At 38.0% G+C, this 26,500-nt stretch overlaps 1 protein-coding gene and 1 long non-coding RNA gene across 9 annotated transcripts in view; one reads left to right on the top strand and one right to left on the bottom strand.

The window, feature by feature from the left end:
* Nucleotides 1–26,500, top strand: part of LOC106882174 (phosphatidylinositol 4-kinase type 2-beta) — a 120,260-nt gene that overhangs the window by 85,023 nt on the left and 8,737 nt on the right. For all 5 annotated transcript variants that reach the window (XM_052974565.2, XM_052974564.2, XM_014932761.3 and 2 more), the window contains 7 exons: nt 11,650–11,850; nt 17,476–17,607; nt 18,832–18,985; nt 20,727–20,785; nt 22,319–22,415; nt 23,987–24,120; nt 25,830–25,889. In XM_052974565.2, the coding sequence (XP_052830525.1) occupies nt 11,650–11,850; nt 17,476–17,607; nt 18,832–18,985; nt 20,727–20,785; nt 22,319–22,415; nt 23,987–24,120; nt 25,830–25,889 (837 nt within the window). The remainder of the gene's footprint in view (nt 1–11,649; nt 11,851–17,475; nt 17,608–18,831; nt 18,986–20,726; nt 20,786–22,318; nt 22,416–23,986; nt 24,121–25,829; nt 25,890–26,500) is intronic.
* The window catches only part of LOC128249938 (uncharacterized), a 228,271-nt gene continuing 214,981 nt past the window's right edge, over nt 13,211–26,500 (bottom strand). For all 4 annotated transcript variants that reach the window (XR_016245030.1, XR_016245028.1, XR_016245029.1 and 1 more), the window contains one exon: nt 13,211–14,403. This is a non-coding gene — a long non-coding RNA (uncharacterized LOC128249938). The remainder of the gene's footprint in view (nt 14,404–26,500) is intronic.

Below are 26,500 nucleotides of genomic sequence, written 5' to 3'. Positions count from 1 at the left end.
CTTTTAATTGTAGTCGTTGTTACTGTTGAACGTGTGGTAGTGGTTGTGTTGGTGACGGTGGTATGTTGTGTGTCAGGTGCTAGTAGTGGAGATCTTTGTATAATGCCCTGCTTAATGTTTTAGAGCTGTGTGTGCACGAGCAGAGGTTACCCATCAACAACTATAACAAAAAGGTGGAGGTGGTGGGGAGGAAAGAGGGCAGCACATTGCTTTGTGGGGTCTTTGTTTCCTTTTTTCTTTCTTTTTGCTGAATTAGTGAAATAATTACAAATGTATGCTTTTAGCATCTCTCTCTATCTCATCATCATCATCATCGTTTAATGTCCGCTTTCCATGCTAGCATGGATTGGACGATTTGACTGAGGACTGGTGAAACTGGATGGCAACACCAGGCTCCAATCTGATTTGGCAGAGTTTCTACAGCTGGATGCTCTTCCTAACGCCAACCACTCTGAGAGTGTAGTGGGTGCTTTTACATGTCACCCGCACGGTATTTATTTATTTATCCTTTTCCCCCTACCTGCCTATCTATCTGTCTATCTATATCTGTCTGCCTGTCTGTCTTTATATGTCTACGAGGGGGTGCTGAACAGTTTCTGGTTTCAGGTGAAAGAAAATACAGCCAGTTCAAATAAATGAACAATGAAATTAATTATAATGGACAACAAGAGGATGTGCTTAAGGAATGTATTAGTTTGACCCTCAGTAAAAAGGGAGAGTTTTTGACGTTTGAAGCATAGGCCTTCGTTGGAAAGGAGAAAGGGCAAAGTCCGAAGAAGGAAAAGAAATCACCTGCACCACGTGTGTAGTTATATATGTATATATGACCGGTGCTCTGTCGGTTACAATGACAAGTGTTCCAGTTGGTCCAATCGAAATTGACATGCAAGTGGCTGAGTGCTCCACAAACATGTACCTTTAATGTAGTTCTCAGGAAGATTCAGCATGACACAGAATGTGACAAGGCTGACCTTTTGAAGTACAGGTATTACTCACTTTTGCCAGCTGAGTGGACAGTAGCAATGTGAAATAAATTGCCTTGTTCAGGGACACAATGTGCCACCAGGAATCGAACTCACGACTTTACAATCATGAGCTGATTGCCCCAACCACTAAGCCACATGCCTTTATGCATTTGTACTCGCACACAAACACACAGTAACATACTGGATGTAAAAACACCACTGTTTCCTAATTCGTGTTTATTATGTTCCTGCCATCTGTTGCCCTCATAGCGAATAAAATGCTGGTATTTAGTTAAGGGTTGATGGTTGCCTCCTGTGAACTTTTGTAGGCCACCCAGGCTGGTGAGACCAAAACAACTGCTGCTCATCTCATCTTGAATTTCTGTAAGTCATGTTTCTTAACAAATATTGTGCAGGAGAAGAAAATACAAGAAAATACACGAAGATCAGTTATTGCAGTGGTCCTTCTGTTTCTCTAAGCCCTGTAAAAGAACTCGGAAGGCTGGACCTCCAACCAAGCCGTTAACGATACCCTTAAGGCCAGGAACTTTTCAGTCCCACCCAGCTTGTGTCTATGTTTGTCTGTGTTTATCTATCTATCTATCTATCCTTCCTTCCTTCCTTCTGCTTCTCTTTAATGAGACAAACTGAACATTTCAAATCAATTTTTTAATATCAGTTTTGAATTTCAGAAGGATATAAATGTGGTTAGGAAAGATTGGGTATCAATTTTAGTGTTCAGTTTTTGAAGATCACTCACAGGAGAGGTGACTAAACAAGAATGGAGGACCAGGTTGATGGTTGTTTGCTACTCACTTTGGCACTTCCATATAAACACAAAGGAAGCACTCAATGCATGATGTAGAGTATATATTTGTAACCAAGCAGGTAGAAGAGCAGCGACCATTGTAGTAGCAGTGGAAGTGAGGTGACACAACATACCAGTGTGTCAGTGGTATTGAAGCGTTAAAAGTTTGTCTATCAGATAGATTCTTTATTTATATGTCTAGACTCTGTCTGTGTCTGTGTGTGTGTGTGTGTGTGTGTGTGTGTGTGTGTGTGTGTGTGTGTTTTATTTTTTATCCGTCTGAAAGACAACTATAAGGTACAACAACGAAGGCAACAGCTGATCTAATGGAACCTCTTTCTGGTCACTTATCCTGCTAGAAATCACAGCCAAATTTCATTCAAATTCCACACCTGTACTATCAGATAATATAATTCTGGGTTCTATGCAGGGGAGACAATGTTGGCATGCTCATGGTTGGAATGCCCTTAATTAATCCTGACCTGGGGCTAAACAACAGCAATATTAATAATGCTAATGATAATAATGATTGTAGTAGTATTGATGATGATAGCAACAGCTGTTGTTGCTAGTCTGGATAATCTATATAACATGATAAAATGATTCTTTTCTGTATGTGAATACACAAACACATTTATTCACATACAATGGCTTATACACACACACACACACACACACACACACACTGTACAACTATGCCTCCCCTTCTTTTTCCTGTCTTCCTTTTCCTCCCCACCCTGCACAGTTTACATATATATATATATACGTGTGTGTTTGTTTATACATATGTATGTTTTCTACATTTTCCTCCCACCCTTGCACATTTTACATATACACGTGTGTGTATTTATATGTATGTATACACATACATACATATTTTCCTCCCACCCTTGCACATTTTACATACACACGTGTGTGTGTATTTATATGTATGTATACACGTGTATGCACATATGTATACACGTGTATGCACATATGTATACATATACACATATTCATTTGTAACAAACGCTTTTAAGATCTAAAAATAAGGAGATAACCGGAATTGAACTATTGATCTCTTACACCGCCCACCACATTGAGTTTTATGTCAAATCTTCTTCTATGAAATTCTGTACAAGCATTTATCGGTTATAGAGAGACACTCTCAACTGTAAACCCCTAATCTTCTAACACTTTGCTGGGTAACTAAGCAGGGGCTGACAGAAGCTATTATCAAAACTGAGTTAGAATATACTGCACTGAAGAGTTCTAATAAGACTGGAATATACCTACAGTTGTGATGTTATTTACCACTTATCAGATTAACTGCTCCTTGTGTGCCATCATGTAATTTGTAATTTGGATTCAAAATTATCTCCCTTGCATTTCTTGATAAGAATTATGAACACTAATTTTTTTTTCATTATAAGTTATTCTAATTTTTTTTTTAATTTATTTGTTTACTGCATTAAATTTCTGTCTGCACCTAACTATGTATTCTTCATGCAGAAGGCATGTCTTGGAGATGTTGTCTAAAATAACAGGGTATCTCCTCCTGACTTAGCAGATGCTAAGTCAGGAGGTGATACCCTCTTGATAGGGTGTATAAATTAGATTTATCCCCCCACACACACACACTCTCTCCTGGGAGAATGTTATAAATAGCTTGAAGTTTTTTGTTATTAATACAAACAATAGGTTTGTAACCAACAACTTCTGCAAGCAATCCATCGGTCAAATGTACTGACCAATGGCTGTTTAGCAATAAGCATCAATGGTTAGATGGTCAGAAGATGTGTGTTGTTGTTGTTGTTGTTGTTGTTGCTCTGACTCTTGTACTGTATTGCTGTCACTTTCATTACATTTCAAACTGATAAAAACTGCTCCCTCTCCCCATGTACAAACACAAAGGAAGCACTCAATACATGATGTAGAGTATATATTTGTAACCAAGCAGTTAAAGACTACCGTGACTATTACTCAGACTGCTAAAATTTCAGGAGACAGTTCCGTGGAGTATAGTCATCTAAATGATGAAACACTTGTCTGGGTCTCTGAAAACTCTGAGAGAAAACTGTAGGAGCCCTTCACTATTAAGCCACAGCAACAACATGCATAGATATAAATATATATAAATATGCACACACACACATTCATATTTGGCCTACAAAGAAGTCAACATTTAATGAATTTTTTTTTTATATTGAATAAGACTGATATAAACTTATGGGATTTCTATCGATTTACACACATACTGTTAATCTAACAGCGCTATACACCTATTATTGAGTATGTGTGTATATGCATATATGAATACACACACACACACACTCAAGCTATTTTTAGTAGGTAGTGTGCACATCTTAATCAAAGCCGCTTTCCATAAAACATCACCATCATCACCTACGCACACACCAATGCATGCACACACACACAAAACTACCCTTTATTTGGCTGAATATTTTTTTTCCTCTTCATTGCTGCTTTCAGCTGGTTTTCCTTTGATCCTCAATATAATATTTTCCATATACAAACGTATATATTACATTATATATATATATATAGAGAGAGAGAGAGAGACACGCATACATGACATGATATATCTATATACAGACTGATGCATGTGTGTGTGTGTGTGTGTGTGCATGTGTACTTGTACACACACTAGACATATATATGTACACACCAAACATTCATCAATAACCAGTCCCATATTGTTTGTTTGTTTGTTTGTATTGATCTGGTCTGAGGTTTTATGTTACATAACACACACATACACTCACATACTAATCTATTTAACACACATTATGTGTGTGTATATATATATACATATATATATATATTCCTCAGTCAAATCGTCCAACCCATGCTTGCATGGAAAGCGGACGTTAAACGATGATGATGATGATGATGATATATATATATATACATACATACATACATACATACATAAGTATAATCTCTCTTTCTCATCATTTTTTTACCAAGTCTGGGGTCTTGCTCTTGTGTCACACACACACACATACAGACATATATAATTCATATAGACAGACAAACATGAATGTGTATGTGTGTATATATATATATATATATATATATATATATATACACACACACACACACACACACACACACCCTCATATATAGGCGCAATTATTTGCGTGTGTAACTGTACTTATACACTTCTCCATAACCCACATTTTATCACTTCTCTCTGTTTCTACTCATCATCAACATACATACATATATATATATATATATATATATATACACACACACTATACATGTATGCACACATGCATGTATGTGTGCATGTGCTTGTAAACCCAAGATATGTATATATTAGTGTGTGTGTGTCTATATAATGTAGATATTAATGTATACATAAACAAACACACATGCATCTGTGTATTTGAAAACTGCAAAGTTATGAACACATACATATCTACACTGTATATTCTAGAATGTCCCATTAGTGGTGGTAGTAGTAGTAGTAGTAGTAGTATTGGTTGTGGTGGTGATGTTGGTGGTACATGGGTTGTTTTGGTAAAGTCAGATTGCAAGACATGGACTACTCTGAAAATGTTTTATATATACTTTTATATATAAAAATCTTCATTTTCCTTTCATACAACTACTACTGCTACCACAACCACCACTACTTCTACACCACCTACACTATTGCCAGTACTGCTAAGACCTGGAATCTTATAAGACTTAAGCTGTTTATCCATTTCTTGTGTTTCATTTTTAAGTTATCCCAGTTTTACAACACAGTATTTCTTCCAAAATCAGCTTTTCTACTTCAAGCAAGATGTTACAGTAGTCTGAGTGGGGAGGCTCTGCAGAGGCTATGGGCATGCACCCATTTCCTTACACTACATAATAATGTCTTTGGAAGCTGCAGTGTCTCAGATTTGAGTTGGTCTTTAAAAGACTTTAAAATGCTGGCTCTTCCAACACCAGAACACTGTCCACTCCCTCACTGTATGCGACCAATGAGCTGTGCTAGAAATGGAAGCCAAATTACTCTCTCACCTTGAAAATAGGAGGGCACATTAGTTAATATAAACTGAAATACTGTGTCTAGTTGAAAGATGCTGTGGTGATGGTTGGAACACATTCGATTATAGATCTGCTGGTTATGGCTGGATATGGATGTCTTCCTAATATTAACCACTTCAAAAAGAGTACAGGATGTCTTTTTCATGGCACCAGCACTTGTGAGATCACTTTGTATCTCGTCAGTGTTTAGTTTGTTTTCTATGGTTGGACGCTCTTTATATAATCAACCACTTTATAGCATGTGCTGGGCAAATTTTGGTAGTACCATCACTTTTGTCAACCCTATATGGTCTCCACCCATTTAGCAGTTACTTGACATTAGGTGCACTTCACTGTATCACCAGCACTAACTAGGCCATGTACCATAGTAAAGTACATCCAGTGTGTGTCTGTAGGGGGGGGGGTCCCCCGTGTGTGTGCATATTTGTACATACATACAGACTCTTTCTCTCTCTCTCTCTTTCTCTCTCTCTCTCTCTCTCCCTCTCTCTCTCTCTCTCTCCCTCTCTCTCTCTCTCACACACACACACACACACACACACACACACACACACACACATACATATTCTAACATGGCTGTGTGATAAGATATTTGCTTCCCACTCACATGCTTGTGGGTTCAGTTCCATTGTGTGAAACCTTGGGCAAGTGTCTTCTACTATATGTAGCCCTGGGCTGTGCAAAGCCTTGTGAAAACATTTGGTTGACAGAACTGAAAAGGCGGTGAGCTGGCAGAAACGTTAGCACGTCGGGCGAAATGCTTAGCGGTATTTCGTCTGCCGCTATGCTCTGAGTTCAAATTCCGTCGAGGTCGACTTTGCCTTTCATCCTTTCGGGGTCAATTAAATAAGTACCAGTTATGCACTTGGGTAGATGTAATCGACTTAATCCGTTTGTCTGTCCTTGTTTGTCCCCTCTGTGTGTAGCCCCTTGTGGGCAGTAAAGGAATAAAAAACTGAAAGAATCCCGTTGTGTAAATGCATATATTGCCTTCTACACAATTTCATCTGGAAGGTGATAGCACCAGATCCAGTCCTGGGTTGGCAATAAGCAGAGGGGTGATCAGCTGAAGACTTGGCTTATGACAAAGCAGATATGGAACTCATTTCTGACCAATAAGTCTTAGGTGTTCGTTGCTGGAACCGGGAATGGCTTCAACATGCTACAGAATCAACCGCCAACAGATGTGTGTGGACCACCTTGACCCATGACACAGTAAACTCAATAGGAGCTGGCTTAACCCTTCCCGAGAGAATGCTATTGTAAGACAAATTTTATACACACACACACACACCTCTTTGTCTTGACATCATAAGGTAGTTGTAAAATGGTTGTTCTGTTATACAAGCAGTGTTGTTCATTTTCAATACTCTGCAAGAGCATGTCCTGGAAACAGGTAAGGGTTGGCCACAGGAAGAGCATCCAGCCATAGAAAATTTGCCTCAATGAACTCTGTCCAATCCATTTGCAAATAAGGAAAAATGCATGTTAAAATGCTGATATAGACCCACACATACACAGTGCACTAAGATTGTTATATCGCAATAAGGGGTGGTGTAGTGACTGAGTTTTGGTACTGCTAAAATGACTGGCATTACCATGCTATCATTGCAGGATAGCCCTCATGAACATATCGACAGTGGCCACTAATACATGTTGGTGTATTGAGGCTGGTCTGACCTACATGTTGAAGAGATAATGCAGACTAGTATCGGCACACAAAAGTCTAATAGCACTAGTTGTAGTTCCAAGAAGAGCGTTGGGTGACCAAATGTCATGTGATTTGTTGTCAGAATTGACAACAGGTGACCAGACAACTGAGGGGAGAAAGAGAGAGACTACCTTCCGTTTACTACCTTCCGTTTTAATTCCCCCCTCACAGCTTGTTACTGTAATATATCTAATTTAAGCTTCTGCTATCTGACTCATATTAGTGTCCTTGTGTGTGTGTGTGTGTGTGTCCTTAGGCCAGCACTTACATACATTCTTACATGTTATTGTAACATACTGTGTACATTTGCTCCAATTTCTGTGTCTGCCTGCGTGTGCATGCTTTGTAAATGAATAGGAGATGAGCTTAGAGAACATTAAAAGCAAGTCCTCATCATCACAACTGTCACCCTAATCCTACAAACATTACAAAACTAAGCCCCCCACCTTCACCTTCACTAATACAGTAGACAATGATATGTCATCAGTTTCATAAACCTTGTAATCTTTTAGTCTGTTGTTTCAGTTATTGGATTGTGACCATGCTGGGGCACTACTTTGAAAGGTTTAATTCAAATGAATCGAACCCAGGACTTATTTTTTAAAGCTTGGTACTTATACTTATTCTATCGGTCTCATTTTGCTGAACTGCTACACAGACATAAACAAACCAATAATGATTGTCAAGTAGTGGTAGTGGGGAAGACAGTCACACACACACAAATATATATATATATATATATATATATATATATATGTATATATATACATACATACATACATACATACATACATACATACACACACACACACACACACACACACACACACATGTATGGACAACAGACATTTTTCAGTTTCCATCTCCCAGATCCACTCACAGGTTATTGGTTGACCCAGGGTTATAGTAGAAGACACTTGCCCAGTGGGACTGAAACTGGAACCGTATGGCTAGGAAACAAACTTCCTTCCACACATCCATTTTACACCAATATTTACTATTAAAAAAAACTAAACACTCATCTACAATTACTCTTTTCCCCTCACACTGCCGCTACCCTATATTTTACTCCTTCCATTTCTCTCTCTCTCTCTCTCTCTCCCTCTCCTACGTTTGTCTCCAATTAATCTGTCCCCCCCCCCAATCAACCAATCAATCAATATATAGAATTATTTCAATATTTCTCTCACAATGCTCCATACTTAAAAATATTCTGCAATTCCATTTTTGGTATGCACACAGGCATGCACATGCATACCACATTGTGCATGAACTCAAACCCACATGCATAGGCACCTCCCCACTCCCACACACACTGTTTTATTCTGGTCCCTTCTGGGTCCTTTAATTCCATCCAGCCAAACTGGTTTCCATTTCAAACTCTCATCATAAATACTCGGCCTTCATTTAGTCTTTCTCTGCCATCACACCCCAGGGCTAACGAGTTTGAGAAGAACATACCCTCTACCACCCCAGGGCAAACTGTTATGTTTAGTTCTGCTTGCATCTCTCTATCTTTTACCTATGGACGCAGCCCCCCCCCCCCCATACATCATAAATATTACTCACACTTCTGTATAGGTGTGTTGAGTTATCTTTTATTTGTGTCAGTTCCTGGGCTGCTGTCATGCTGGAGCACCAAATTGAAGGGTTTAGCCTAAGAAATTGACCCGAGTACATTTTTTTCGTAGTCTGGTAATTTATTGTCAGCGTCTTTTGCTAGACCATCAAGTTACAGGAATGGAAACAAACCAACACTGGTCATCAAGCAATGTGAGGGGGGGCAAACAAAGATACATGCATGTGCATGCACACATAAGCGCACACACACACACACACACACACACCTCTATGTATCTCATCAACAGCATCATATATATAAAGAGTAAAGACTCCCTTTTGGTCATGAATGACTAGCATTGCATCTAGAAAGTGCCCTGTCAAGGCACAAGTCTGGGCATGGTTGTTTATGGAAGACCAGCAGTCGCCCATGCATACCAGCCTCTCCTCTTCATGCCACTGGTGTTATCCAAGGGAAAGGAAAAGGGGCCGATACAGCTTGGCACCAGTGCTTTTGTTACCATATTTCTGTTGTACTATATCGCATCTTTTTTTTTTTTTTTTTTTTTTTTTTTTTCAATTAATTCTGAAAATAATAAAGCATTTGGTAAAATACCTTGGTCATTCCTAAGCTGGTAACTGGTACATAAATTAATGAGGAATTGTCATGGGAAATTTTGATTTAAATCACTTTATATAGAAAGTTTCTGTCATAGAAGTAGGGGCAGTCTTGGGTGGGCTGGTATCGAAAGGGTTAACAGTTGTCCATGGCAGGAATGCAAGAAGGTTTGTCATGATTCATCTGGTGAAGAAGGGACAAAATTGAAACAAGGAAATAGTGTTAAATATTTCGTAGTGGGTCCAGGGTAGCAGCAGACACAAGAAGAGAAAGTAACTCAATGCCTAAGTATTTTTATGACTAGGAAAATGCAAAACAAACCAAATTATGTGTATCCAGTGTAGGGATATATATATATATATATATATATAATAAACTGTCATGTGCATGGTAAATGGCAAGATTCAAAATGATGACTTGTGTTTTTATTAAGACATTCCAGCAGATTCAAACATGAAAATGTAATTACTGTGCGGTACTTATGAATTGCATATGTTGAAGTTGTTCTGTGACGAACACAACAGCAATTAGCATATTCCCATTTTAATCAACTAGACCATATTAAGAATGAATTTGCAAGTCATCATTGTGTGTGTGTGTGTGTGTGTCATCGTTATTTAATTTATGTTTTCTGTGTTAGCATGGGTTGGATAGTTTGGCAGGGACTGACAAACCAGAAGATTGTGCCAATCTCTCCTGTCTGCCTCAGCATGGTTTCTATGGCTGGAAACCCTTCTTATCTATCTATCTATCAATAATAATAATAATATGACAACAAAAGAATGAATGAGACCTTGATATTATGTAAAATAGAGGAATTTATCTATAAATATGTGACAATTAGTTGGTTGTCATAATAAAACTCAGTTTCGGATGCCGGGGCTGAAGTCTGCTCTGGCATCTCATTTCAGCCCCAGCATCCGAAACTCTGAGTTGTATTATGACAACCAACTAATTGTCACACACACACACACATATATATATATACATACATCTGTTGGTTCACCAGAAGCAATAAATTACAGGACTTGATACGAAAGCAGAGTATTCTTTAATACATTATAACTGCACTGTTCTGATTCCCAGCTCTCAGACTTACTCGTTGCCACTCACCAGCTGGTAAACCAAGCCTGGTTTCGTTTTAAAATATCCAAAACCAGAAATGAAGTCATAAGTGTGAGCTTGAAGCAGCTGTTTTTGCATGTGTAGTTCACAAAGGTTTTTAAGCAGCAAAACATAAGGATAAGTATTTTCCTCAAACTTTCATTTCGTATTTCAAAAGGTATTTAGACAGGAAATATTTTAAAGGGAAGCAAGGCTCGGTTTTCCTGCTGATGATTAGAAATGAGTAACTCTGACTACTGGAAATTGGAGCCCTTCAGTTATAATATATATATATATATATATATGTACTATAATCTTTTTAGGATCTCAAAAAAAATTTTTTCCTGAACCTTCTGATTCTTTTAATGTGCTAGTTTCCTGGTATTAAATTGATATTAATTAATATCGAATTTTTACCATATTATGTTATATATATATATATAAATATATATATATATATATATATATATGAAAGAATAAACACAGCTTTATGTAATAGTTTCCACTGTGTTTCTCCATTATGGTTGTTTGGGGTGTTACAATTGGTGTTCTAAATGCTCACCCACAACGGATCATCAAGGAACACTTTATTGTATTAAGTTACAGATAATATGCATGTGGCTGTGTGGTAAGAAGCTTGCTTCTCACCTTCATGGATCCCAGTTCAGTTCCACTGTGTGACACCTTGGGCAAGTGTCTTCTACTATAGCCTCCAGCATGGCCGCAGTCAAATGACTGAAACATGTTAAAGAATAAAAGAAATAAATAAATATTAAATTGGTGAGAATAATCTGAATGCTGAAGGGTTAATTACCAAATTATGTTATTATTTCAGAAAATTATTGGAGTCTTCAAACCCAAAGATGAAGAACCGTATGGTCATCTAAACCCTAAATGGACCAAATGGATGCACAAATTATGTTGTCCGTGTTGTTTTGGGCGGAGTTGTTTGGTTCCCAACCAAGGTTACTTATCAGAGGCTGGAGCTAGCTTGGTTGACCAGAAATTAAACCTTAATATTGTTCCGAAAACGAAGGTAAGAATTTTGAGTTTTTTTGTTTTTTTTTTCGTTTTGTTTTTTTTTTACTTGTTCAAATTTGCTCACCGAGGTTTTGCAAGTTTTAAATTTTGGGTGTTTTTTGTTAATTTTCTTTTTACTCGTTTTAGTCATTAGGCTGCAACTCACTTCAAAAAGTTTTGTTGATCAAATCAGTCCCAGTCTGGTTCTTATTTTAGCGGTTTCTTTTTGCCAAACTGTTTACAGGATGTACTTAACCAACACCGGTTGTCAGTGAAATGCAAGCACAGATGCACACACACACACACACACACACACGCATATACATAAGTCTTCTGTACAGCTTCCGTCTATCAAATTCACTCAGACATTGGTTAATCTGAAGTGAAAAACATTTGCTCAAGGCGCCACACATCATCATCATCATTTGACGCCCACTTTTCATGCTGGTATGGGTTGGACAGTTTGACAGAAGCTGGTTAAATGGGGGAGCTGACCAAACTCCAATTGTCTGTTTTGGCATGGTTTCTACAGCTGGATCCCCCTTCGTAACACCAACCAGTTCACAGAGTGTACTAGGTGCTTATTACATGACACTAGCTTGGGTTCATCTGTGTAGCACTGGCATGGGTTCTTGTATGTGGCACCAGCATGGGTGCTTTTATGTGGCACTGAAACGAGTGCTTTTACATGACAGCCGTGCAGGCTCTTGTATGTGACGCCAGCACGAGTTCTTTTATGTGGTGTCGACATGACTGCTTTTAATTGCACCACCACTGGCACATTTATATAATACTGGCACTTTTAAATGGCAGCAGCACGGGCACTTGCACATGACATCAGCATGAATGCTTTTATGTGGCACCAGTACACGCATTTTGAGTCCCGTTCATATTGTTATAAAACCTGGTGATATATGGCTATATGTACACACACACACACACACACACACACACACACACATTCAACAAGCTTCTGCACAGTTTCTATCTATCAAATTCACTCGTAAGGTTTTTGTGAGTAGGAAACACTAGTTCAGTGTGCAGTGTAATGGGATTGAACATGTAACCTTGTAGTTGTGAAGGCAACCTTCTTAACCACACAGCCATATGTTTTTCCTTTTTCTGGTTTCTTCAATTACAGTTTTAAATCTAAAATTTCAATTAACTGTCTGTTGTCTGTTCAAGTATTTCAACTTTGAAAAGTTTTGTGATTTCATATTTAAAATGTTTCTTGTTTGCTGCTCTCTATTTTTTCTTGTGAAACAGTAAACTTCAGTTTTCTTCATAAACTGCCTTGGATAACTATTTATTAAGCTGAAATTGGAAAAGTCTAATATTCAATTTTGAATATTCAGCAAAGACAAATATTTAAAATATTGGAAGTTCAGATGTTTGATTATTTTAATACATAACAACATTTGTTTATATATTTTGCTTTTTATTTTTATTTATTTTTTGTTTTAGTTTGTATGTGTGTGTGTGTGAATTTGAAATTTCAAATTTTAGGTAAGCTGTTTGTGATGGGGTGGAGAATTTCAAAATTCATTTCTACCTTTTGTTTTGACAATAAAATCAGGTAAAAAGCTGTGATTTTTGGGTTGCAGTAAAATTGTTTTATAGCAGAAGTAAGCAGGAAGAGGTGGGATAACTGTGAAGTCCTCTCTGCCTATAATTGTTGTTGTTGTTGTTCACAGTTCAACACAAATATGTGACAATCAATCAACAGCCAGTTCTTTGCTATTGTCACCACACCTACTTTGATCTACGATTTGATATGGAGGAATGATCATGTAGGTCACATCGCTTACAAAATCTCTGTATGAACAGTTTAAAAAAAAAAAACAGTTGAGCACTCATGTGAAGATTGAAACAGTAACTTTGAGTTTTGGTGTTGTAATGTGATAAGCAACATGTAACAATATTTGAATGGAATTCACTTCTGTCCATCCATAGATTAATAAACTGTAATAAAGCGAGTCCTTATTTGTGATAAGTGTATTTTGTTTTTGTTCAAATAAGATCTATATTGAAGTAATATTGATATTCACAGGATAGTGTTGTTGCTATATATATATATACTAACCGGGGGCAAGCATAGCTGTGTCATTGAGAAATTCACTTTGCAACCACATGGTTCTAAATTCACTCACTTGGGCAAGTGGCTTCAATTGTTGCCTTACGAGCCTGTCTGTGGGAGTATTCCTATTTCTAGGGTGGTAGATTGTTCCGTTAGCATTTAGATTACTCTGTCAAATATAATGCTAATTTGTTCACCTTGTTTCTAATTAATCATGCATTATCTTGTAGCTGTGAAATTACAATAATGTGATTGTATATTTTCGGGAAGACATTGTAGGGTAGGTGTGAGAGGCCAGATATGCCTGGCTTGAACATAAGACAGAATATTTGGGCTGGATATGGCCTGTTTAAATGCTAAAGAGTTAATCTCTTGTCCACTGTAATACTTGCCCCGTTTTGGACTCCTTTATCAGAGTCCACTCCTTTGTAAGCCTCTGGACCAGGTCTCTCTGCAGTGTGGGATAATTTCCTGCCTCCAGTCATAAAGGTCCTGGAAAAGATCAAATACTGGCTTTACATCTCTGATTCAACAATGAAAATGAAACAAAACACATACAAAATGTCTTCAACCAAATGTAAAAGAAGGCTTGTGTCCTCTCTCTCTCTCTACTTCCACCTCCACTACTAAAATGGCCTCTGCTCAGGTTTATTTGTTAGACTTAGAAACCCTCTCACTAATATTGGCTCACAGAAATGCTATGTCCTCTCTCTCTCCATCCCTTCTTCCTCTATCTCGTCTTCCAATACTATAATGGACATCATTCTTCTCACCCTTTAGCATTTAAACGAGCCAGATCCAGCCTTTCACTCCTAACCTACAACTTCATTCTAAAAATAAACAATCAACATCATCAAAATCTTGAATCTACGAGATAATGCAGGATTAATTCAATATAATGTGAATAAATAAGAATTAGATTTGACAGAGAGGTCACAGGATGTGTGACGAAGGATTTCCAGATGTAGGACATAAAATAAGAGCAATAATGAAATAAATCCAAAGTGAAGAAGGAATATATAGTGCATGTGTTTGTTTGGTAAAAAAAAAAAAAAAACATCCTGAAATATAACAACATTGGGCCTCACAGAGGCAGTGACAAGTGACCAAGACCTTTGGTTATATGCTGTCAAGCCAAGTGAAATTGTAGTCATGGCATGTAAAAAGTACCCTTCAAACATTGGGCCTCACAGAGGCCTTTTGCGATATGTCATGCTCGAGAATACCTGTCAAGCCAAGTGAAATCGTAGTTGTGGCCAATGTTGGTGTCACGTTACTGGCATCCATGCCAATGGCATGTAAAAAGCACCCTTTGAACATTGGGCTTCATGGAGGCAATAAGTGACTGAGGTCTTTGGCGATATGCCGTGCTTGAGAAGACCTATCAAGCCAAGTGAAATCCTAGTTGTGGCTGATGCCAGTGTCACATAACTAGCACCCATGCCGGTAGCATATAAAAAGCACCCATTACACTCTTGGAGTGGTTGGTGTCGGGAAGGGCATCCCGCTGTAGAAACCAAGCCAAATCAGACTGGAACCTGGTGCAGCTCTCCAGCTTATCAGTTTCAGTCAAACTGTCTCACCCATGCCAGCATGGACAGCAGATGCTAAATGACAATGATGATTTGACAAAGTGATCTGAATGCTAAAGGGTTAAACTAACTCTCTCACTACTCCTCATGCCCATTTGTCTCCATTTTGTAATATATTCATATATATATTGAAGACCATAGGGTGTAATTTGAGGGAGATTTTGTTGTTACTTCCAACTGGTGCAGTAACGACTTAAAGGTTTTCCCATATAACTGTATGATATGCAACTGATTTTGTCGACCACTGCTCTTTCATGTAAGTGGAATTATGTAAAACTCGGGTCTGAATCAATGATACAAGCAAAACTAAACTGAAACGATCAATGACATCTTTAGTAAGAAGTCTATTGTATTGATTTTGTCATACGATCCTTCACTAAACAGCTGTTAAGCCTTCTGAACAAGAAACTATAATGGTTACAGCTGATTCACTTCGTTTCATACAGGGCTACAACTTCTTTCATCTCCTCAACATTTCACTCTCTCCACATTAATGTCTGCCACATAACATTTTGCATTAGATCAATCCCACCTAGCTGTACACAGCCTACCAAACTGTACATAGACCAGTCTTCAAAACTGTACATCAGTGGTTCTCAAACTTTTTACACCTTTGGACCTCTTTGATTCCTGTTTTATTCAGGTGGATCCTCATAACCATTTAAAAAACTTCCTATTATATTTTTATAATCATCTTGTAATAGTGAACCCCAGTTGGAATTTTATTATTTAACCAATATCCTATCCATGACCATCCTGCCTTTATTGAAATATTGCTCATTATCAATTAAACTCTGTGTTTTTGACAATGTTTAATTAAGAGGGCAGAGAGAGACATCTTTATTTGTCCCCCCTTTAATTAAGACAGGTCTACAAGACCCCAGAACCCCAACACAGCAACATTATCTTATATTCAACAAAATTGTTTGCAGATGCATCTAAAAACACTTAAGCCTGAAGGTCACTTGCTGACAAACATAACAGGGATTCCATCTGAGATAAAAACCAGGAACAAGTTTAAGCACTGCTACCACCACCACCACCACTACAACTTCCTCCACCATCACTATCACCACTACCACCATCACCACCACCATCCAAAATAAACTCAGCCTCAAAGAAGAAAGAAAGAAAGATTTTTTTTTAAAATCTAAACAAGGAAATAAAGATAAACAAAAGCAAAACAGGAAAACTTGTAAATATTTAGACATAGAATGTAAATACTATATTTGAGTAATTAGTAGAATCAACAGCTTGTTGTCTGCTTTGTCTGCCCTCAGTCTGGTCACCAACACAACTTAGAAACATGCTCTGTGCAATATACTAGACTTACAATACATCGACCCCCTACTTGTAGGGCTGTGTAGTATATGTGGTCCTCAATGGTGGTTGTTGTGGATCTGTGAGCCATCAGCCATCTTTTTTTTTTTTTACTTATGGTCCCTTTTGGTCCCTGTTTTACTCAGATGGATTCCTATAGCCATTCGACACTTCGTCCTGTGCCTTTGTATATGACCTTGTTCCACAGGTTCAACCACTTGGTGTTTGGCACATCTTTGTACAACTGACATCCTTTGTACATACGGCCATGCCATCATAATCTTCTCTCTTGTACATAACACTGAGTTCCGCTTGTAACTAACTTTTCTCTCTGTCCATTTCTGTTCTACTGTTCATGTACGCAAACATTACACATCCCACAGAGCAAACTCTCTTCATTTGTATGGACCTGTCACAGACCTACATTCAAGGCCCACATCTCCCTACCATGCAACCCATGCGCCACATAATAGCATTTGCTCTTTACCCTGAAAGAGATGCCTTTTGCCACCAGCAGAGGTAGCGACCTTCTTCCATTCTCTTCTATCTTGCCTTTTATGCTTTCATGTTTTGACATTCGACCTTTAAACTTTGATTTCTCCTGTACTGAAGTTTTTATATTTGACCTCTCGTTTGTTTTATATTATTTCAGGTGGTAAAATTAGCAAGTGAAACTTTTAATTATACAGCAATTGATAAAATGAAAGCTAGAACCAAGAAAAATATAATGAACCGGGTTCCTGCAGTGGGTCGACACTTCCACAGAATTGGTTTACCTCCAAAGGTAATGTTCTTTAAAATCTCCTGGCTTCCAGGCTTTGTTAGACAAAAAACCCCTTGTAATATTCAATTACATACTTTTACGTTCTGTGTTCTAATCCCACCAGGGGTATATTTTACCAAATGTCCTTCTGGAGGTCAATAAAACGAAAAGAAAAATTAGTACTTAGCAAGTACCTGGGGTTGATATAATCCATTACACCCTCCGTTCACTATTTTGTGGTGGCAGTGTGTCAGAGTTTGTAGAAAATAAAACTTAATGCCCTGTGTTATTTAACTACGTCCTTTTACATCCCCGGTTCAAATCCAGGGTGTGGTATTATTTTATACATCTAAAGTTTTATAAAGTAAATACCAATTAAGCATGGACATGGCTGGGTGGCTTAGAAGTTCCATTCCAGACCACATGGTTTGAGATTCAATCCCACTGTGACACCTTGGAGAAGTGTCTTCTGCAGCAGCCCTATAGCCCCAGGCCAACCAAGACTTTGTGAATGGATTTGGTAGGTGGAAACAGTACAGAAGCCCTGTCTGTGTGTGTGTGTGTGTGTGTGTGTGTCTCTCTCTCTCTCTCCCTCTCTCTCCATATATATATATATATATATATATATATTATATATTAAAATAATACACACTCAGTCTTCCTAGTGCCACAACCACTTTACAGAGTGTTCGAGGTACTTCTTACCTGATGGTGGTGCTACATAAAAAGTACACGTACAATCTATAAAATGATTGGCATTAGGAAGGGCATCCAGCCATTGGAACCATGCAAAAGCAGACACTGCAGCTCAACACATTGCTTTGGCTTGCCAGCTCTTGTCGAACCAGTCAACCCATGCCAGCATGGAAAATGAATGTTAAATGATGGTGTATGTGTGTCTTTGTTTTGACATTATGTGAGTGTCACTGGCATGCACGTAGCATCATTCATTTCCAATATTCTGCCAAAATACATTCGGCCATGGGGAAATATTAACTTGCTTTGAAACAGGTGAGGGTTGGCAACAGGAAGAGCACCTGGCTGTAGAAAATCTTCAATAAACTCCATCAATGAAATTCTTGTGAAACAGCTGTTGTAAATTTTAAACTCCATTTGTCTTCTCATATATAGGCAGCCTCCCTATAATTTTAGCTTTTGTCCAACCCATGCTAGCATGGAAAGCAGACGTTAAACGATGATATATATAATGTATCTTTATATTTATGTATCTCTTAATGTTGTCAGGTTGGATCCTTCCAGTTATTTGTCACTGGCTATAAAGATGCAGACTACTGGCTGCGAAAGTTTGATAACGAAGCCTTACCTGAGTCCACCTCAGTGCACTTCCAGAACCTCTTTGAACGACTCGTTATTCTAGATTACATAATCAGAAATACAGGTGAGTATTTGGCAAGTGGGACCTGATTGTTGTCGCTTCTGTTGATGTTGATGCTGTACTTTTCTGGCTTTTTGGAACAGCTTAGGTCAGGTCATCCTCTGTGTGTATGAATGAATGTCCACTATCACAAATCTGGATTTAGGGAGTTAAATTGCTGACAAAAAGAACTGACCAGAGATGAGACACAAGAAACAACTAATACCAGCTTGGCCAGTTCACTAACTTTTATATGTGTCTGTGTGTATGCTACTAATGTACTATAAAACAAATCTATAGATTTTGCTTTAATCAACATTATATTCGACTAGTGTAAAATATTCTATATATATACACAGTGTGTTTGTGTACAGAAAAAGAAGAAACAGTTGTATATATCAACTCTGGGGTTTCATTAGCAGCTATGCAACTTCCTTCATTGTCCACCAACACACTACTTATATAAAGCCATTGATGTTTGTGGCTAAAGTGAACTGGATAGATTGATTTGCATATAGAACACTTTCTTGACTGCTAGGTCAAATATCAAATCACTGGCGTGTTAACAGTATTTCATTTCACTATTCAATGTACTGTACAACGTATCTAAAGGTTTTTAGCTAACACCGTGTTACAATGAATGTAAATATTACATCTATTTATACAATGTTTCCCATTTCCACCAGGAACTGGGAATGGCTTCAATACACCACAGAATCAGCTGCCAACAGATGTGCGTGGACCACCTTGACTTCTGTTGTGGTGGACTCAATAGGTGTCTTAACTTCTTCCAGGTGAATGCCATTACACGACAAGACAATATGTTTGCACAGAGATGTGTATGATCGTTTTAATGTCCACTTTTTCATGCTTGCATGGATCAGATGGAATTTGTTGAGGTGAATTTTCTCTGGCTGGATGCCCTTCTTGTCACCAACCTTTGCCTGTTTCCAAGCAAAGTAGTTTTTCTGCAGCCAGACATATTTTCATGCAAGATTCGAAATGAAGGCCACCACTTACATGAGAGTAATACTCGTTTACAACCATCACATGTTGTCATGACAGGAAGAGAGTAACACACACACACACACACACACACACAGAGGGTGGGTCATAATTATGGGACACATTTTAAATGCTGGTATTTTGGATTATAGATATGACATACAGTACCAAATGTGTCCTATCATTATGGCCCACCTTTTGTATGCATGCATTTGTGTATATATATGTAATACACACACACACAGTTATTATACAAGATGGAGTGAACAGGCTGGTAATTGCTGAGTGTTTTACATAGTATGACCTTATTCCATTAAAATACTTAGCAGCATTTTGTCCATCTTTACATTCTGAGTTCAAATTCTACCGAGGGTGACTCTGCCTTTCATCCTCTTGTGGGTTGATAAAATAAGTACCAGTTGAGCACTGGGGTTGATGTGACCAGCTTACCCACCTCCCCAGAAATAGCTGGCCTTGTGCGAAAATTTGAAACTGATATTATCCTGCAATAACTGTACTTCAGGTGAATGGGTTTAAGCGTACTGCTTGGATCACCAAAATGCCCAAATTCTATTTCTAGCGTTGTATTTTGTATTGTTTGTATCTCTTTGAATTTCCTTGTTACTCTTTGTCAGTGGAATGTTAAAAACAGAATATGAGTGTAAAACAATGGGGAAACTATAGGTGATTCATCCGTGTTCTAATTTATTTGTTATTCCTTTTTGAAATTTTTCATTGTTCTCGCTTCCTCCTCTTCCAGACCGAGGGAATGACAACTGGCTAATAAAATATGAGACTGCTGCTGCAGGGACACCTGACGTAAGTTGCTTTTATTTCTGTTGTTGTTGTTGTACTGATCACACTCTCATAAACACCACCTCTCAAGACAATCGAATATATACTTCTATAGCTAATTAACCAGAGAAGTACAATGCAAAGGGAGATAATCAAATATACCAAAAGTTCAGGCTTCTACACTATAAAGGGAGACAACCTAGCAACAGTACATGTATTGCTCAGTTCTGAAATCGTGTTGGCCTTTTGGTTAATATGTGAATGTACAGGTAGAGGGGACTTCAAGCATATGAATATATGGGTGATGAGATGTCAGACATGTGATTAAATGGCACCAGGACCTGGCAGGACAAGCTTGTGCAAAACAGTAATTCTACTTAGCTTGACGTGTCTTATCAAGTACAGCAAATCACCATATCTCCAAGTCCTTGTCATTTCCTCAATGAGAAAATTAAAATACAAATTGATTGAACAAGCTTTAATTCAAATCACTACAATTGTTCGTGTGAATTAGCACCATCTGGTAATTGGTGATATTAATGTGCAGAAACAATTGCAGTGATTTGGATAGCTACTCTACCTTCAACTGCTGGTAAATCACTGTATTTTATGTTTTTGTGGGGAATAAATTTGAGGTCTCATCATGTAACATAACTCCCTCATTCCTTACATGACCTTCACTACCGACAGTGTAGCTTGTCAGAATGCTCTCTCTCCATCCATACATCCGTCTATATTGTCTAATGTATGTGTGTGTGTGTATGTAGCATTTATGACATTGGAAAGGACTTACTTGGGGACTTCTCTATGGAATATACCCAGACCAGAGTTAATTACTTGATTCTTATTCCTTTGTCATTTAGTAATTAATAATACACTCTATATCAGACTAGAGTCTGGTGCAGCTTTCCAGTGTGCCAGCCCAATCAAATTGTCCAACCCATGCCAGCATGGACAACAGACGTTAAACAATGATGATATATTTGCCTAAAACCATTGTTAAAGCATATGTATACTGAGTTCTAACAACTTTTTATTTATTACACTATGTATAGGCGCAGGAGTGGCTGTGTGGTAAGTAGCTTGCTTACCAACCACATGGTTCTGGGTTCAGTTCCACTGTGTGGCACCTTGGGCAAGTGTCTTCTACTATAGCCTCGGGCCGACCAAAACCTTATGAGTGGATTTGGTAGATGAAAACTGAAAGAAGCCCGTCGTATAAATGTATATATATATGTATGTGTGTGTATATGTTTGTGTTTGTCCCCCCAACATCGCTTGACAACTGACGCTGGTGTATTTACGTCAGCGTAACTTGGCGGTTTGCCAAAAGAGACCGATAGAATAAGTACTAGGCATCCAAAGAATAAGTCCTGGGGTCGATTTGCTCGACTAAAGGCGGTGCTCCAGCATGACCACAGTCAAATGACTGAAACAAGTAAAAGAGTAAGAGTATAAGTGAAATTATAAAATACAAACACACACACACAGTCATTTGTATTGTTCTCTCTCTCACATTCTGTGCATATTTATAGATGTGTTTCTATGTCATTACAGGAAGGCTGGGACATGATAGAAAACCCCCGGATATCAATTGCTGCTATTGATAATGGCCTCGCATTCCCTTTCAAACATCCCGATGAATGGCGGACCTGTAAGTTACTGCAGTCTTTTAACATACATCACATATGATCGTCATCATCATTTGATGTTCACTTTTCTATGTTTGCATGGATCGGACGTAATCTGTTGAGGCAGATTTTCTTTGGCCAGATGCCCGACTTTTTGCCATCCCTCATGCTTCTTAATCACACTTAGTGGATGTGTTTTGTTTTTTCTCATGGCTATGAGAAGTTATAATGCAGTAGTTGAACTTTTTTAACCAATTACCCTAAAATATAGAAATAGTATATTTCTAAATTTCTCAGAGATATTTATGCAGTAGTGATACAATGAAGTAGTTGTATGCTGTCAACTTAATGTGACAGTCCCATGAAGGGAATAATACTACTGTTGGTTAGACCTAGGAAGCTACACCGCTTCCTGTTGGCCTTGACACATTTCCTGTCTCCCCCTTGTAATTCCTGTCTTCCCCTTGTAAACATAAGGACACAGGAAATATGTCAAGGTCGACAGGAAGCGGTGTAGCTTCCTAGGTCTAACTAATAGTAGTATTATTAACTTCAGGGGACTGTCACATTAAGTTGACAGCATACAACTTCTTTACCCTAAAATATATTCATTTACACTGACGTTACCCCACTTGATTTCAAAGGAAGAAAATTATAAATATAAAAAGTATCAAACAAATGTGATAAAATAAATTAATATCCTCTTTATGAAACAAAAGGATTTTTCTAGAAACTTTTTGACTTTGGGTTTTGGTGGAATGACGTTTCATTTTTGTTACAGTTACATCAAAATTGGGGCATTTTGATGCCAGAGCAATTTGGATAGTCTTTGGGATACAGTCAGTTTTGTTAAAAGGTTGAATTGAATACTTAAATCTACTTAAAGCAAAAACGTGTGTCAAAAAATAAAGTTAAAGTGGGTGATAGACAACAGACAAATATCTGATTTGTCACTAGACGCCTTAGCAGCCAAATTGTTTGTGGTTCAAAATGGCCCTGATCAAGTGAATGAAACGAGTAACAATAATTCATATATGTCCACTCCATGCCAGCATGTAAAACAGGTATGAAATAATTATGATGATATATGCTGGTGCCATGAAAAAGCACCCAGTACATTCTGTGAAGCAATTGGCATCAGGAAAGGCATGCAGTTGTTGAAACTATGCTGAAGCAGAAGACATTGGAGCCTGGTGCAACACTCTGGCTCATCAGTTCATGTCAAACTGTCTAACCCATACCAGCAAAGAAAAAGAGCATTAAATGATGATGATCCCACACATGAACAGATGCATATAATCTTTTATTCCCTGCTTCTTTCTCTTCCCCCTTTCATCTCAGTACATTCTGTGAAGCGATTGGCATCAGGAAAGGCATGCAGTTGTTGAAACTATGCTGAAGCAGAAGACATTGGAGCCTGGTGCAACACTTTGGCTCATCAGTTCATGTCAAACTGTCTAACCCATACCAGCAAAGAAAAAGAGCATTAAATGATGATGATCCCACACATGAACAGATGCATATAATCTTTTATTCTCTGCTTCTTTCTCTTCTCCCTTTCATCTCACTCTGTCATTTCTCACCTGTTCGACAGATCCCTACCACTGGGCCTGGTTGTCTCAAGCAAAGAAGCCTTTCTCTCAGGAAATAAAGGATCTTGTATATCCAAAATTGGATAGTGCAGAATTCGTCCAAGGATTGTGTGAAGATTTGTATGAATTATTTCGGGTAAGTCCAGTAATCTTTTAATTCCTTTTAGTAGTAGTGGTGGTGAGCAAAGTAAAGAATTCTGTACCAATAACCTCTGCTCCTTTCATTTTTACAACCTGAACCTTGGGTGCTATTAATGCTTTTGTAATTAGTCGACCCAAATCTTGATATACTGATGTGTCCCTGCTATGTAGTGATTCATATGTTCTGCTTCCTTCCCCATCTCCACTAGCCTTGTGAGGACCCTACTAAGGTGATGTGTGTGTGTGTGTGTTTTCCTGTCTTTTTCTCATTAAGCCTTTTATAATTTCTTTGAGTCTCCTTCCTTGGGCTATCATGATATTTTAAATTTCATTTTCATATTTCTTTTACTAACTAATACTTTGTGGTTGGAATTTCATCATCATCATCATCACTTTTTTCATGATTGCACAAGTTCAATGGGTCTGCTCTCACAGTGTCTTGCCATCTGTTGCATTCCTTTGTCATCTCCTTCATGAGGTTTGATACCCAGAGATTACCTTATATATGTAATAAATTATATATTACGGACTTTATTGTGTTTTGTTGTGCACATCACCCTTTAGTCCTTGGTGCAACATGGTTGGGACCTGTTAGCCTAGATAATAGAAGCTATTGTCAATAATTGCATCATCAAAGCATTGACAAAAATGTTATTTTACTGGTACTCTCATTGCTAAGTACTTCTTTTTACTGCTGTACTCACTGCTTACTCCTCCTGTACATCTATCACATTACAGAGTCTTTATTGTTTCTAATTCCATTACAGCTATAGTCCATACATTATACAGAGTTTCTATACACCCCTCTTTTGCTTGGCCTTTTCCTTTTTGTCTGTGTCCTTACATACATCTTACTCTATTAGAAGGACTAGATCGTCAGCATATAAAAGTTCCCATGGAGAGCCAATCATAAATCCTTCTGTTATAAGCTGGTGAACAATACAGAAATGGGACAGAGAACTGAGCCTTCTCCAACAACTTCCTGCCTGCTAAATTCTTCCCTGAAATCTTTGCCAACTCTGTGCTGACAGCAGTTTTGTACATGGCCTACACAGCTTCTTCAAGCAATTCATCTATAACTGTTTTCTTCATAATCACCAGACTACATACTGTGGTACCTTGCTGAAGGTCTACTCTTTGCTAAAGACTAGTCTGATAGTTGTGTCTTTTATGTGTGTATGTTTTTGTATATATACATGTGTACATGTGTGGTTGGTGTTAGGAAGGGCATCCAGCTGTTGAGACCTTGCCAAATCCAATTGGAGCCTGGTGTAGCCATCTGGTTCACCAGTCCTCAGTCAAATCATCCAACCCATGCCAGCATGGAAAGCAGACATTAAACGATGACAACGGCAACAATGATTATATAAGCACACGTGTGCATGCACACAAGCACATGCAATTTGTGGGTTTGACACAACTCTATGGTTAAAACCATTGAGTCAACAAGGTGACTTAGCTGTTCTCCAAAAAGAGATCAATAAAATAAGTACCAGACTGAAACGAATATTGTGGTTCCACTGACTGACTAAAACCTTCAACGCTGTGCCCCAGCATGGGCACATTACAATGACTGACACCAGTAGAATGTTTTAAAAAGACCCCAATACTTTACACTGTGTGTGTGTGTATGTAGTAGTAGTTAATACCACCCCAGTGTATTACTGGTACACATGTTACATATTGTTTTTAATTTTTGTTTAGCATGATAAAGGGTTTGATAAAGCAACATTTGAGAAGCAGATGTCAGTGATGAGAGGACAGGTGAGTGTGTATTTTCTTTACTGTTCATTTATTACCTTTATACTGATGGTGTGTATATAAGAGTGGAGTGTCTTGTCTAAGGTTTTAACATTTTGGTTCAGGCATGAGCAACCTCTTTACCAGCCTTAATACATAATATATGGAAGGAGATTCAGAGAATCACACAGAGCTTAGAGTAAGCTTTCTGTGTGATGACATTATACATAACTTTGTTTACTGTTGTGGTTATTAATTATTAGTTTGCATGTGATTCCAGCTTACAATCCTGAAGAGGAATGTGATTTCCACTTGTGGGAAATATAACCAATTCTGCAAACTGATGATTATTTGCAATATCTATTGGTTTACAATAGTTTCACTTTCAAATCTTATTGGATAACAGATAACCTGTGAGAATAATATTAAATCATGAACATTCATGATATTACGGAGATGTACTTGCATAGCAAGTGACCAGATCAGAGATCGGGTGCTGAAACAAAAGCAATTGCAGCATGAAAGGTGTCTAAAAGCCATTTAAAAACACACAAAAACCATTAGATTCACTTCAACATTCAAATTCAATTTGTCAAAATATTTTCAGCGCTTTGAAAGCGCTACCTGTTCAATGA

The sequence above is a fragment of the Octopus bimaculoides genome, chromosome 18 (genome assembly GCF_046866305.1).
Source record: "Octopus bimaculoides isolate indiv1 chromosome 18, ASM4686630v1, whole genome shotgun sequence".
NCBI lineage: Eukaryota > Metazoa > Mollusca > Cephalopoda > Octopoda > Octopodidae > Octopus > Octopus bimaculoides.
Note: the sequence above shows the minus strand (reverse complement) of the source record. Positions and strands in the feature narration are given on the sequence as shown.